The sequence below is a fragment of the Paralichthys olivaceus genome, chromosome 8 (genome assembly GCF_024713975.1).
Source record: "Paralichthys olivaceus isolate ysfri-2021 chromosome 8, ASM2471397v2, whole genome shotgun sequence".
NCBI classification, from domain to species: Eukaryota; Metazoa; Chordata; class Actinopteri; order Pleuronectiformes; family Paralichthyidae; genus Paralichthys; species Paralichthys olivaceus.
Window position 1 is genome coordinate 19,808,390 of NC_091100.1, and position 14,111 is coordinate 19,822,500.

Here is a 14,111-nt window from a genome sequence, read left to right on the forward strand (position 1 = left end):
GGTTGAGCTGTGCTCCATTAGTCAATGCAGATTAAATGACGTTGTAGGAGCTATTTCATTAGTTTGATATATTGTGATTATTATTATTTGTTACATTTGCATTTATATTTCTAGACACTAGGGGGCACTAAGCACTAGACCAGGGAGGATTCACAATAAAGGTAGCAGGTGTGTAAATGAGGGACAGCACCAGGAAGGGAAATGTTTTTTTTACCAGAGCATGAGGAGGCGCACATGTATATCTTTGTTTCTGACAGGGAAAATGAAGCTACCCACACTGTCAATTCAGTGTGGACAATGGACCTCTTTAATTGCCTGAGTACAACTCAACTAGACTGGTGCCTCAGTGGCTTTTTGTTAAGTTTATTTTGACAGAAATATCCTTTAGACAAATAGCCACAACAGATGTGGGATCAGGAACTCCGGAGACACAACCATGGAAGACTTATTACCATCAACAAGGACTCCTGACCAGGTTTGGTTGGAATCTGCATGTGAATGTGGTGATAACAATAAAATAAACACAACAACAACTAGGCAAAAAGATCCATTTTATAAAGACAGATGAAACTTTCAATGAGATGATTGACAGCTATTGCGTAACCCTGTGTCTCATTCATGAAATTCAATCATTAAGTGCAGGCAATACACTGTGACATCACAACCTCCTGTATGCAATGCAAATCTAAATGCATTCAAAAGATAATACAGTACAAATGACTCTGGCTCAGGGTTTAGAGCGGTTGTCCTAGCCAGAAGTTCGGAAGTTCAATCCCAGTCTTCCCTAGTCCGTGTGCCGAAGTGTCCTTGGGCAAGATACTGAACCCCTAATTTCCTCTGCTCATAGAGAAAGTGCTGCACCTAGATGCACTGTGTGAATGGGTGAACATAAATCTGTCCTGTAAAGCACTTTGAGTGGTCATCATAATACAGAGCATTTACCATGAATGTGATTTTTGGTGCGTTCGATGGGAAATTTCACACATATTATTATATCAATTATTCTATTGCTTGTCCTAGTATATATTTTGTATTTGAATATTGCTTTCAATATTCATGCAACAGTACATGCTTATATAACAGTCAACATTTCATTAAGGCAAAACACTACAGGTAAGAACGTCTTGTTTTCATGCACTGACCAAAACTGCAGGACCCTGGTCATCACATGTGTCGTTAGAATGCTCTCGCTCCTGCATAATGTTATTGGATTCAAACATTCCTGTGTACCTTACACAATATCACAAATAGTGGTTTCTAATAAAAATGTATAGAATTGATGCTTATTTAACACATATCTTTCAGACTTCTTCAGTTTTTTTGATGACTAGAAATGTCAAGTTCAGCAGCAAACATTCTAGTTTCCTATCTCAATTCTAATGCTGTTTTAGAAAAGGGTTTGTTTCATTCTATGAACTTGCTAAAATGTGAATTTAGATGGCTGACACTATTTTCTGATTTATACCGTATGAAAAAGATATATATATAAAATCCACTCTGTGAAATACTGACTCCAACATGTCAACAAAATAAACTACGAACTTTTATGTTCACGTCTCTGGTCTGGAAATGTATGCAAATGAGGACATATTTAAATAATTAAATGATGCACAATTTGGGAATATAAAGGTAATGTTCGGAAAACTTGTAATACAAAAATTTAACTGAATAATTATCAGGGAAAGATTCATGGTGATTAGTGAATTTATTTTATCCTCCTCTTCTGTACTGTCTTGACTTTAGTTGTTTGTAATGTGCAAATGATTCAGAGTCAAGGTATTACGTCAGTGTTTTAAAACTTTAAAAGTTTAAAATCAAGTTTAGGTCTATAGGTCTACATTCTTATATTGTGTACGTGTTTGTTAAAGGTTTCATATTCAGGCTTAAGATGCTTTCGGATATATAGACATTCTGTGCTTATAAAGATACTCCTTCGTCTCTTTATGAATTTCTTCTTGTCGCAGGCTTCTGTATTTACTCTGTGGATATTTGCTTCCATGTAGGCTCTTAGCGTATTGTGACCTCCAGTCTCTTTCAAAAGCAGCCATGACCTGCTCCAGGATTGTTACTCCCATGTCTTTAGGATCATTTTTCATCTGGACCACCAACCCAACTCCTGCATTAACGGCAAAGTCACTACCGACCCAGTCGTGGTTCCCTGTGGACAAAAAGCAACGCCGTGGATATAATACAGGTATTACCCAAAAAAACCACGAATTACTTTATGTTTCACTGCTGTGTTTTCTTTTCGATGTGATTCTTCTTGATAAAGCGTTATGCATTAGACTATTCCAATACAAATAAGTCCATGTAAAGTAAAATTCCCCAAATTCAATTATTTTAAATGTAAACTGAGTTAGTTTGGAAACAGTTAATCCACGACCTACCTATGTAGACAGCATTGTCGGTCACCATGTACTTGTTGTGGTTGAGTCCATATTGAAAGTCCTCCTTCCGCTCTCTGTGACTGAAAAACCTCTGCAAAAAAATCAGTGTGTGAACAAATGTGTGAACATAACACAGCCACTAAATATTTGCATAAAACCACTACGGTGGCTGAGAGGGCTCAATGCACTGCAAATCAAGAAAACACATGAAAATATGTGTCAATTAAGAAAACAACTTCATCAATTTGATGTCACATGCGGTCTGAAAGTCACAACACTTGCAAATACAGAAAAGTGCTGCAAATAGCTTTGTGAAGTTATTGGAGACATTTCTGATTTTGCATGTGTTGTGACTTTTGGCAGCGCAGGTATCGCCAAATTGATGAAGTTGTCAATTTGTGTTGAAGTTCACTCACCACCTCTAGTGAACAGTTTTGCAGGTACATGCAGAGGGACTTGAGGGAGGTGACAAAGTTAAAGGTGAGGGGGTGAGTCTTCTTCCAGAAGCTTATCAGCAGACGAACCCTGACTCCTCTCAGTACCACAGCCTCTCTGATCACTTCATCGATGGGTGACCAATACCTATTAGAATAACCATCATTAGCAAACAGTGTTTAACAATAGAAAGACACTGATATAATCACACAATATGGTCCTTAAATTAAAGTTACATGGATATAAAAAGTTTTTTTTATAAAAACAAACATGTATTTTATATTAGAATTTGTTTCCCTCTGGCTCAGGCACTTGAGATCAGGGATGCTGGAAGTTAGTAAGAGTTGAGGATACTGAGAAAAAGTCTTTAAAATGACAACATATATCATGCAGTGCTACAATCCTGATTTTGTTCTATTAATTTGACTGGCCAACATTTTAAATCAGGGATTCTTTTGGAACCACTATGTCCACCATTAAAATCCATCGAACTCTTTCAATTTTTCAGTTACTCTTCTCAGTCATGTTTTATTCCTGTACATCAGACAAGCTACACAGAAAAATTAGATACATAAAATATAAATGGGTGGATGTTAGCTTCGACTGTGCTTCTCTCAGTGTTTCTCTGGAAAATGAAATGGAATGAGCAAATTCTTTATTGATTTGTTTGATAAAATAATGTTTCAGACTTAGTACCTTGTGACTGAGGTTCCTCTGAATCTCCTGTTCACCAGAGGAAGGTAGTCGGTCACAGATATGAAGATAAACTTCTCTGCACTCTGGATGACTTGATGAATGGCATCTATGTCTCTGGTGCGATCTTTTGAGCAGAAGAGTTCAGGAGAGGTCTGCAGATACATGGATAAATCAAAGTTTGCACCCAAAATAATATCCATCCATCCATCATCTATATCTCTTATATATCTCACACCTATGGTCAAATTAAAGTCTTCAATCAACCTAACCCTCCTGATGTGATCAAAAACTAGTAGATGCAGACAGTGGACAGAAAAGAATCATTTAGCTGGATTTTATTTAGCTTAGTTTGCTTAATTCAGTCCCCAGTGTAAACTTTCAGTGTAACATTTTGACACCAAGCAAGAGGAAAACGTCTCCACAGCCCTGAATCATTACGAGAGGAAGTGATGCACATGAGCGTGTTGGAGTTGCCAGCAGCCAGTGACAGCATGGCTCCATTAGTTCCTATAGGATGATAAATGCCTGAAATACGACTGGTAAGCATCATGTCGCTTAGAGGGTAACAAGATTCATTACTGTCAAATTAGGCTGAGGTACTAACACATTCAGACCCAAGATGCTCCACAGCGTGATATTAACATGATTAATCATCCACTGTGTGTGTCTGGTATTAGTTGGCGAGGAAGGTTTTTATAAGGATGTTCCTCCTCTGTTCTCTAAAGCCATGAAATTGCTGCCTTAAGAGGAGAATAAACCAGTCGTAAAAGTTGCTAATGATATATAACCTCTCTTGTCTATGAGTCTGTGTATTTTTAGCATCTTGTATAAAGTTGACTTATGTGTTAGGATGCAGTAAACGCTGTAACGCGTCAAAGTCGATCCTCACAGACACATAAGCAGTGGCATGGGTGGCGTTGAGCTGCAGCTCCAGGGCGTTGTGCCTCCCGTAGAGGGCTGTAACTCTCTTTGACCAGATGGAGGGGATGTAGTCCCTCTCGTGGAGCTGCCAGTAAAAGGAAAAGACGCGGTGGAGATCCAGAGCCAGACAGCTGCAGTTAAACAATAACACCCCCAGTTCTTTCCTCTGTGACGGGACAAGAAAAGAGCACACACACAGGGAGACATGAGGCTGCAGAAAAGTTATTCATGGAACAGACTCTTTTCACATGACAGAGAGAATATAGTTTCGTGGGAGTCTAAAATTATGCTGACTGCAGTGCGAGAATAGTAACATATAGTGAGAGAATTTGATGATCTTATAGTAATTTTACCATTAGACTAGGATAAGTTTCATTTTCTCTGAGGGGAATTGAAGCAACTAAAGAGTCGTGATGCTGGCAGCCTATTCAAAAAAATGGCTTAGTGTGTTGCTGAGCTAAAAAGACAAAGTTTAGTTGTAGGGCAGCCATGATGTCTACTCACCCTTAAAAGCAAGTATATCTCCGGCCTTGCACATGACAAACACCTCCTGCTGCATATCTGTAGTTCACAGAGCTGCTAGCATGACTCAAAACAGCATAATGATAAGAGTGCAAGAGAAAATCCTTCTAAATACTGAATAATCAGGTCTGTTTGTTAAAATAATCAAATTTTGGACTCCACAATTTTGGTGTTTGGAGTTTGCATGTTCCCTGTGTAAGCGTGGGTTTCCTTTCCTCCCACAGTCCAAAGACATGGTGGGGTTAGGTAGAATGTAAATTGTCTGCAGGTTGTAATGTGAGTGTGAATGGTTGCTTGTCTCTACATGTTGGCTCCGTGATAAGCTGACGACCTGTTCTGGATTCACCCTCTTGCCTGTAAATGTGATGCATGTAATTTAATAATATGTTTCCAGTGTTCACATTGAGATCAGATTGCATTTAATCATCAAAAACACATTATAGAGCCAGGTATCAATGAGGTATTTGTCTCTCCTCTTTGCTGCCTGCCTGTCACACACACACACACACACACACACACACACACACACACACACATGCAGACACACACACATTAATATACGTGTCTATTCCTTCCTTCCCTCTGGCTCTTTAGTTAATTATACTCAACAGTAGTTCTAACTCCAGCTCGCACTCAAGCATGAAAAGTGCCAGGTAATCATTTTAAGTTACAGTATGCTAATGATGTCTGGTCCCTCCTCCACTTGAATTATACACTAAATGCGAAGTGAAATGTCACTTGTCTTTCTGACACGTCTCAGACAGCAATCTTAAATCATCGCTGATGCTTGATAAGAGTTGCTGGATTTACTAAATATAAAAAGTACTAATCTAGACTGTTATGTTTTAATCCCGGTGCGGTGCAGAGGTTATCATTTAATTAAATGTGTGCATGTCAAGCTTTTATTTTCGGAGATCCAAATATACTCTAGCCATTATGAGGTTGGAAATTCCTTGCAGATGTGACTGCAGAGGCTCATCCTCGGTCTGATTTCACTCTGCACACTCATGCTTGTTGATGCCTACAATTACCTTTGAGAGTGACCTCCAGTCCATGTCAGCGCTCCCGATGTAAACATGCTTCCGATCCACAATCACAAACGAGGAATGGAGTCCTCCTCGGGTGAGAGCTGTCATATTAACCCAGTGAACATCTGCATCTAGACAGTGAGAGAAACAGAGGGAGTGGAGAGAGCATGAGGGAGAGAATGGTGGAAATTTGCCAATCGGCCTTCGACTGTCTGACGGAAAAAATGGAAAAGTAAGCGAGCAGTCTGTGAGGCGAAGCCTTTGACAGAACACCAGCGAGTACCATTCGCACATTCATAACTTTTTGACCTTGATTGTGTACTTTGGCAGACAGGAGGGTTTTACGACGTGTGCTGTGGAGCTGCTGGATGAGGCTGCATGCTGTTTCCTTGCTGTTTGCAATGTGTGATATTATTGTGCTGCAAACGTTAAGGTTGGTGCACAAGAAATCAGATAGATTGTGTAAGTAAGGAGATATAAATCTTCCCTCTGGTTTGCTACAGTGACATAACAAACTGCTTTAATAATATATACAGTATATTAAAAAATGTCAGCCACTCACTGTGCGCTGCCAAGGTCTTCAGTTCAGCAGAGTTCGTCAGACCGCTGGCAATCTTCAGTTTGACCCCACGAGATTTCAGGCTGAGCAGTTGCTGGAACAAAAGCTGACCCTGAGGAGGTGAGTGATGTTCTGAGTTACTGTTGTCGGGCTGGTGAGCAGTGTTTCCACATGTCTTTTAAAAAGGGCATCTTCTATCTCAGAAAGACCAAACCTCATTAACAAGACTACACACAGATTTACTTGAAAATAATTGCTTTCCCTCTTACAGGACACCTGGGAAATGCAGCTGGTCCATTCTGCAGGAATGTCGGGGGCTGCAATCAAACCGTGACTTTGTACCTGTTTGGCAGTGCTTGGCATTGTTTCCAGATCCCTGGAGTTCAGGTTCCAGATAGGTGACACCAGCTCAACTGAGTGCTTCGCCTGCTCCAACAGAGTGTGGAGGCCAACAGAGAGAGGGAGGTGGGGTCTGCCATCCACGGGGAGAGAGAGGTCATCTGGAATGTTCTCCACGAGCACGATGCTGGAAGTAACATGTTTGTGTAAGTGCATGGACTACGGCTACACGTGTGACATATGTTTTGCGGCAGATGTATCTAATAAATCGACTCAAGTGATGGTAGTTGATTCAGCATCTGGGGTGTGGAATTACAAAGAAGTGAACTTAGCAAATATTTGTAACCCGCCCCTCATCTCTGCTTGAAACTAATGACTTGAGGCTATATTAGCTGCCACAAGCATAACAAGTTGCATTTTGGGTGTAGGTGGCAAGGAAGAGGAGTGTGTGGAATAAGCTATGTGCAAGAAGATACTTTATGGATTTTGATCTTTAAAAAAATATATCTACACCACTTATCCTCTCAAAGATTGCATGTAGGCCAGAGCCACCAGCTGACACTGGGGGGAGAGGTGGGGTACAGCCTGGACAGGTTGCCAGTGTAAAATCATCTATTATTATTCTGATGCTATATCAGAGGAGTTCTCTTTTAAGAGCTTGTAGGAAAAACCGATAGCACACAGCAGAGGCCAATTAGTTTCTCTCTAAATCAGGGGCCATAAAGGGGCCACAATTTACACTGGGGGGCCACTCATGTGTCCAACATTCATGCTGATTCAAAAAGGTTCCTGAGGTAAAAGTCATTCATTGTTGAAAATATTTTGAAAATTGCTCCTCATACAAGCACATTGTGTGCCTCAAAAAGGTTTAGAAAATAAAACGTTCTTGACAAAATGTAAGTGTAACTTTAAGAGAGACTGCTATAGGGGCACTTCACGAGCCAATCAGATTTCAGCTCGGGCCTGTGCCCTTTGGCCCTGCCCTGGGGCTGCCTCTGCCTTTACAAAAAGTGATACAGATCATGAGGAGGTTGAGATGAGTTCCCCAATGAACAGTTCCTGAATAATTCTGACCTGACAACAAAAAAGTAATTCATAAGTTACTCAAGAATAAATGCAGATATGTTATATTAATGAATATTAATTATTTGATTTGGTCAGAGTTTGGTTACTAAATTGGGAAGGCCTTGTTGTGCCGTTATTGAGCATCTTACCGACAGTCTCTGCTGCAGTTCTCCTCTGTGATTCCATCCTCATCATCTCCCCAAAGGTCTGCTGACGAGAAGATCAGTGCCACCAGCACAGCAGAGCAGCAGAGGAGAGCGAAGATGGCAATGCTCTTCTGCTGCGTCTAGAAGATCAGCACACACACACACACACACATACACACACACACACATTAGTCACATGCGTTGTAGACCTCAACTCTTCTCCTGCAGACGCTGTCAGTTAGTCCCGGGGGTGCACAAAAGGAAAGGCTGTCCTTAGCTGCTAATGTCCTTAGTCAATATGATTGATCAGAGGTTTTGGATTCATGATCAATACAACAACAGCAGTATGTCTTCAATACATTGGAAACATTTGACTTGACATCCAGGCTGCTGAGGGATCGAGTTCGCCAGAGCGAAAATCCCCCCACATTCACAATCCCCACTTCTTAGCCACCGAGCCGAGGACAAGCGAAGTGGAACGCTCCCCAGCAGAAGACAGACTGATACACACTAAAGCCCAACTATAAGGAATATTGGAAAGCTCTGGTTTGTGCTTTTCTGTACAGCAGCAGCTTTGTTGTCGAAGCGAATCCCAGCTGAAAGGGATTTTATGACCTCTGTGCCAGGAGGGATACACGCGACGGTGCATATATATATGACAAGCAATATTAAAAAGGCTATATCTGTGTGCATGTATGTGTGTGGGTGTCATAAAGGTGGAGTGACAGTTGGTGTGGTCAGAGGTGACGAAGCAGGAGCAGGCCTGCTCCAGCCTGAGGAGTCTTGATTCTCACTGTTTTAAAAGTGCAGTTATAGGCACTATTGTTTTGCTTACAACTGCAGATTTCCACCATCTCATTCCCTGCCCTGTTCGGCTTAGTCGCTTTTGTGAGTCGTCAACATCACATTACATATTCTCTTTTGTTTTCTCCACTCAGTCATATAGATGACCTCCCTTCGATACGTTAAGTGGACTATGCAGTATAGTTCGGCTCAGAGAGATGACTTCCTGCAAAAAAATACAAATGAAATGTGCACTGAGCTTTGGACTAAACAGAGTATTGGGGGTTGGAAGATGATCGTCCCCTGCTTGTCTCGACACTGTCCATCTCAGGCAATGAGGCTGATAGAATGGTGCTAGCTGGATGCACTTGACACCCCTCTGTGGTCCACCGAGACAGGTGAGCTCTTCATAACGTTTAGCAGAGTCAAGAAGCCTGACTTGCGGAGGTGTTTATGGCCTGGAGGATATAAAGCCACAATAAGACTGACGGAGTGAGACGGGACAGTTAAACCTCAGCAAACGAGCGACTGGTTTCCTCCACTTTAAAAACACAATAACATTTTTGAGGACACAAGAAAACAACTAGACATAATTAGCACTGAAAATGTAGCAGAAGCACGTATTTGGTTAGATGATGGACAGAAAATTAATTAGATACAATGTGGATAATTGTCATTTACCAAGTAAAACTTTCTTGATTTATGTTGCTGCAAATTTGTCTTTGGGTTTTGACCTGATAATTAAACAAAATAAGTGTTATGGAGGCGTCCCCTTGGACTCAGGGAAACATTGTCATGCTTTCCACTATTTTATAGACTAAAAGATTACTTGAAAATTACTTGGGAACAGTTTTGATAATCACTGTAATTATCAAAGTCATTTGTCAAGCAGAGATTACACACACCGGCTGGTTTGACCTTCTCAAATATCTAATCTTCCGTTGAGTATAAAAGGAAATTTAATATTTAATTCTTTGTATTGTTATTTGTACAAAAAAGGCAGTTTGCCACCTGAAGACATCCCCCTGCGCTCTGGGAAATTGAGACTTTTTCGACATTTTATAGAGAAAAGATAAATTGAAAATTAATAGCAAAAATTTCATAATCAATAAAAATGTCTAAGTAATATATCCAGCAAAAATGTCAAATGTTTCTGCTTCTTAAACATGACAATTCTCTTCTTTTATACCAAACTGAATATGTTCGGCTTTTTATCTAATATGAGTAAGTAAAAATTAGCATTTGAAATATATCATAAAAATCTGGGAAATAGATCATTTTCATTTATATTTTATGAATAAAACATCTTAATAAAATAAAATATTTTTATTTTATCTCAATACAATTTTAAAAATCTTGCAATTTTACATTTTACACACATCGATTCAAGGATTCATGCAATTTGATCAGTTGAAGTAAAAGAAGCCAGTGAGAAAAGCCTCTGGCAGACATGCATTAAGATTCCACAGACAGACAAAGTGAGAATATTATCAGCCTGAATAGATGCGGAGCGAAGCAGGAGTAGTTTTACCTTCACAGGCTCCTGTGTGGCCGGTCCCGCCATGAGAGCAGCACTCCTTCAAACTTCTCTGACAGATGGGAAACAGCAGCTCAGACACTCATCTTTCTAACCTGTCTGTCTCTCTGATGTCTTCACTCTCTGCCACTGTCCTCATCCTGCTGGATCCTCCCTGTCCTATCAGGTGTGTGTGTGCACCTCAGCTCCTGGTCCATCCCGAGTCCTGACGTGGTCTTCGTCTGCTTGTGTGTGGAGCTGTGTGTGTGTGCCGGCTTCTCAGTGGAGGCAGTAGGGGAGATGGAGAGAAGACCAACCCCTCTCGTTCAAATGGCCAATACAGAGCTGTAGCTCGGAGCCCGAGCAACTCACCCCCTCCTCCTTGCTTCCTCCCTCCTCTTCCTTCTGTATCTTCCTCTTTTATCTGCTTTGTGAACAAAACTCATCTGGCAGAAAGCAGTTGGTCTTGGCTTGGAGTGGAGGGCTGCTGAAGTGTGCCACTGGTGATCTGTGTGTGACAGCTGCAGCAAAACTCTGAAACTGTTTTGAGCTCATTAGGGTTGGACATATCTGCTCTCTATAGACACACTCACACACACGCGTGCACACACACAATTCTGCCCAGCGAAGACAAAAGAATTTATAGTAGTACAAAAGCTGTAAGTCAGCACTACTGTCTGCTTTAATTCCCACTGTTTGAATCATTATAATAAATGTGCTTTTCAGTCATGCACCAGATTCCCGAGCTGTCATTCATGTTTCACTTCTATCATACACAGCTTCCAATCTAAAGCTCTGGCTCCTCCGATTGCACAGAACTACATTAAATGGCCTCGGTGGGGAAAAATTAAAATATGCAAATACTTTCATCCTTACAATACTTCCACTCTTTTATTTACCCTAACCCCTTTCTCACAGATGAATATAGTGTTGCCTCATAGCAGAAAACAACACATGCTGCTGACTACAGGCAAGCTGCTGCTCTGTTTCTGAGTCCAGCATTGTATAGTATTACGGCTAATGGGCGATAGAGAGAGTTTAATTGGATGTAGCTACTGACAGTTGTTGAGTGTTGAAGGTGAAGGACATTCATTTTAGCCACTCTGGTCATATCAATATTTGTTTTTAAGAAAAATGACTTTTTAGGACGTATTGCCAAAATTTGTTTAGGAAATTAACAAAAAAGACATTCCTATCAGGCTAAGATGTAGCCTACTTTGTGTTTTGTGCTTAGCTATGACAAGTATTATGCTGGCTAAACATCAGCACATACATAAACATTGTCCTTGTGAGCATGTTAGCATTCTAAAATAATAAGAGAAATATTATACTCGCTAAACATCAGCATGTTTGCACTGACAATGTAAACATGCCATCATTAGCTTTTAGCTTTAAGCACTGCTGCACATCCAATGACTGTAATTAAAAGTGAAGCCAAAACATTTTGATCCCCCTCTGGTGGTTGGCTGCAGTGTAGTTTATTAACCCTGCCTCATCCATGTTGGTACATGGGATGTGGACCAAACCTAATAGTACAATCATAATAGAGGTCAATTACATTTTTCCCAAAGATCTTTTCTGTCATTTCAGGTAGTTGTTGTCACACTGATGTATGTACTGTTAATACTTTGGCTCTTGGTTTTACTTAAAACAATAAAGCAGTGTGAGATGTCATCATTGACAGCTCAGATTGACTCATGATTGTTCAGTCAAGTATATCGGTGAGACTTCATTACTGTGACTCCACTTCATGTTCACCACTGTGCAGACTCTAGCTCCAAATTACATCACGAATGCAAGATGGCAGAGCCCATATCAATCATACTTTGGCTTCATTTTTGTACAGTAGAAGGAGGTGGAAACACATCGGCCATTGTGTACATTAAATACATCTTAGCAGAGCTACTAGCATGACTGTAAACCTAGTCCGCTTATATTCAATATGCTGATTTTATCAATGAAAAGGCTGATCATTGAATTTGGTTATACCGAAGAAGAGTGGTAGAATATGCAGATTACAGATTAGATGATTCTTAACTATAAAACCTGAGCTATATTACTCTCAGTGAAACAAAGTCATGGCAGTGAAACCTGCTGTGTCTGCCCGGGGCAGGTGCCCTCTGCATGTCACCATCTCCGTTAAAGTTAAAAAAAGAGGGGACAGAAATGTTTGAGTCACTTCCCGAGAGAGGTCAGTGTTCCTACAGCTGGAAACACACACACATTCAAACAGGGGGAGAAACAGGTCCACCCGACCATCACAGGCATGAGACCTTCAGCTGAGGCAGAAACACAGGTCACATTTTAGCTGAGCAACAACATGAACAAGAACATCAGCTGATGGCCAGTGAGTGACGGCACATGCAAGGAAAATGTTGACATAAACAATTCGCAGACTGCACAGTCACAGCCATGATGCACTGATGAATATTAATGTATGAAATGCTTGCAAGTCCATTTTCTTTTCCCTCAGGCTAAACCGCTCTTTGATATGTACATTTTTCACACCGTGCTGTCGGCCGGCGAAGTCACAGTATCTGACTCTCTGTGAGGGACACCATTATCTGAACATGTACAGAACAGTTCTCCAACACTGGGGACCAATGATAGATCTTCATCACTAAGGTGTAAGGCACAATTACACTACACACAAATGACACAAATCACTGTGGAACAAAAGGTCCACATCAGGTACAGGCGAGATGCTCAGTTTGTGCATGGGGCTTATTTAGATTTTATAAAATGCTGTTTAAACAAGTTTTATATGTAATCCAAGCATCAGAAAATCTGGTTCATCCTAGTTCTATCCTGTTTAGATGTTTTTGACCCATAAACATTCTTTACTTGCACACACTTCATCATTCTCTATGACATTTTGCCACTATTTAAATAAACGTGAATGATGCCATCTTCTCCTCCCATCCAAACACACCTCTATGTAGGGCGCCACGATGTAGGTGTTTCACCTTCACACCAGAAGCACAGCAGCATAGTTTCCATTCACGAACACATGTTTTTTTTTTGTGTCCATTGCAATAACGTCATAGTCAGGATGGTATGTGCTGAGTGAAGGCTGACTGGGCGTAATGAGATGGCTGGGCCACGTGCCAAGAAGAGTGTGAACAGGGTCACAGATAGAGATCCAGTTGTGTCATTGAGAAAGCTCCATCAGTGAGCAGAGCACTGGAGCTACTAGTTCAGCAGGTCACATGGTTAATAGAGAAGAAATACACTGTTTGATAGTGTTTGATAAAGGAGATTGTTTTAAATTGAAAGTGCTCAGTGGTTGAAAATTCTTTGGTTGCACTGTTTACCTCTACCAATGAGGTTATTTTTTACCCCCTGCCCGTTTGTTTATTTGTTTGTAAGCACGATTCCACAAAACATCTGACCGGAATTCCACAACACTTGCTTGAAGGACGCTGCAGTGTGGGTAGAGGAAGAATCCATTACATTTTGATGTGGATCAGGATCAGGGGGCAGATCCAGGAATATTTCTTCACTTTCTTGAACATTGCAAGATAGGACGTTTGTCAACATTATCCAACAGATTTCCTGGACAATAAGGGCACATTCCAAGGCAACAGGGGGGACATATTCATTACTCATGTGTCATCCCGATTTTATTGTAATTGCCCAGTGGGTTAAATACAGTTTCTACACAGGACATGTGTCACTTAGACAAACATGATAAACAAATATGGGAAAACTATA

General features: G+C 40.7%; 1 protein-coding gene across 1 annotated transcript; it reads right to left on the minus strand.

The window, feature by feature from the left end:
* Window positions 1-95: 95 nt before the first annotated feature.
* On the minus strand, window positions 96-10,765 carry pld5 (phospholipase D family member 5). Its single transcript, XM_020084007.2, has 10 exons — window positions 10,413-10,765; window positions 8,102-8,238; window positions 6,891-7,074; window positions 6,552-6,660; window positions 5,993-6,120; window positions 4,408-4,605; window positions 3,519-3,670; window positions 2,804-2,969; window positions 2,388-2,478; window positions 96-2,158 (listed from the first exon to the last, which is right to left on the minus strand). The coding sequence occupies exons 1-10, from the start codon at window positions 10,443-10,445 to the stop codon at window positions 1,884-1,886; spliced, it is 1,473 nt and encodes a 490-aa protein (XP_019939566.2). The 5' UTR covers window positions 10,446-10,765; the 3' UTR covers window positions 96-1,883.
* Between the last annotated feature and the right edge of the window lie 3,346 nt (window positions 10,766-14,111).

What these genes read in the sequence shown, in the direction of transcription:
- pld5 (XM_020084007.2), bottom strand. Translation starts at nt 10,445, where the DNA reads ATGGCGGGACCGGCCACACAGGAGCCTGTGAAG. An exon ending in CCACACAGGAGCCTGTGAAG is followed by an intron (nt 8,239 to 10,412) that starts GTAAAACTACTC and finishes CTGATCTTCTAG; the next exon opens with ACGCAGCAGAAGAGCATTGC. An exon ending in GAAGACCTTGGCAGCGCACA is followed by an intron (nt 6,121 to 6,551) that starts GTGAGTGGCTGA and finishes CTCACTGTCTAG; the next exon opens with ATGCAGATGTTCACTGGGTT.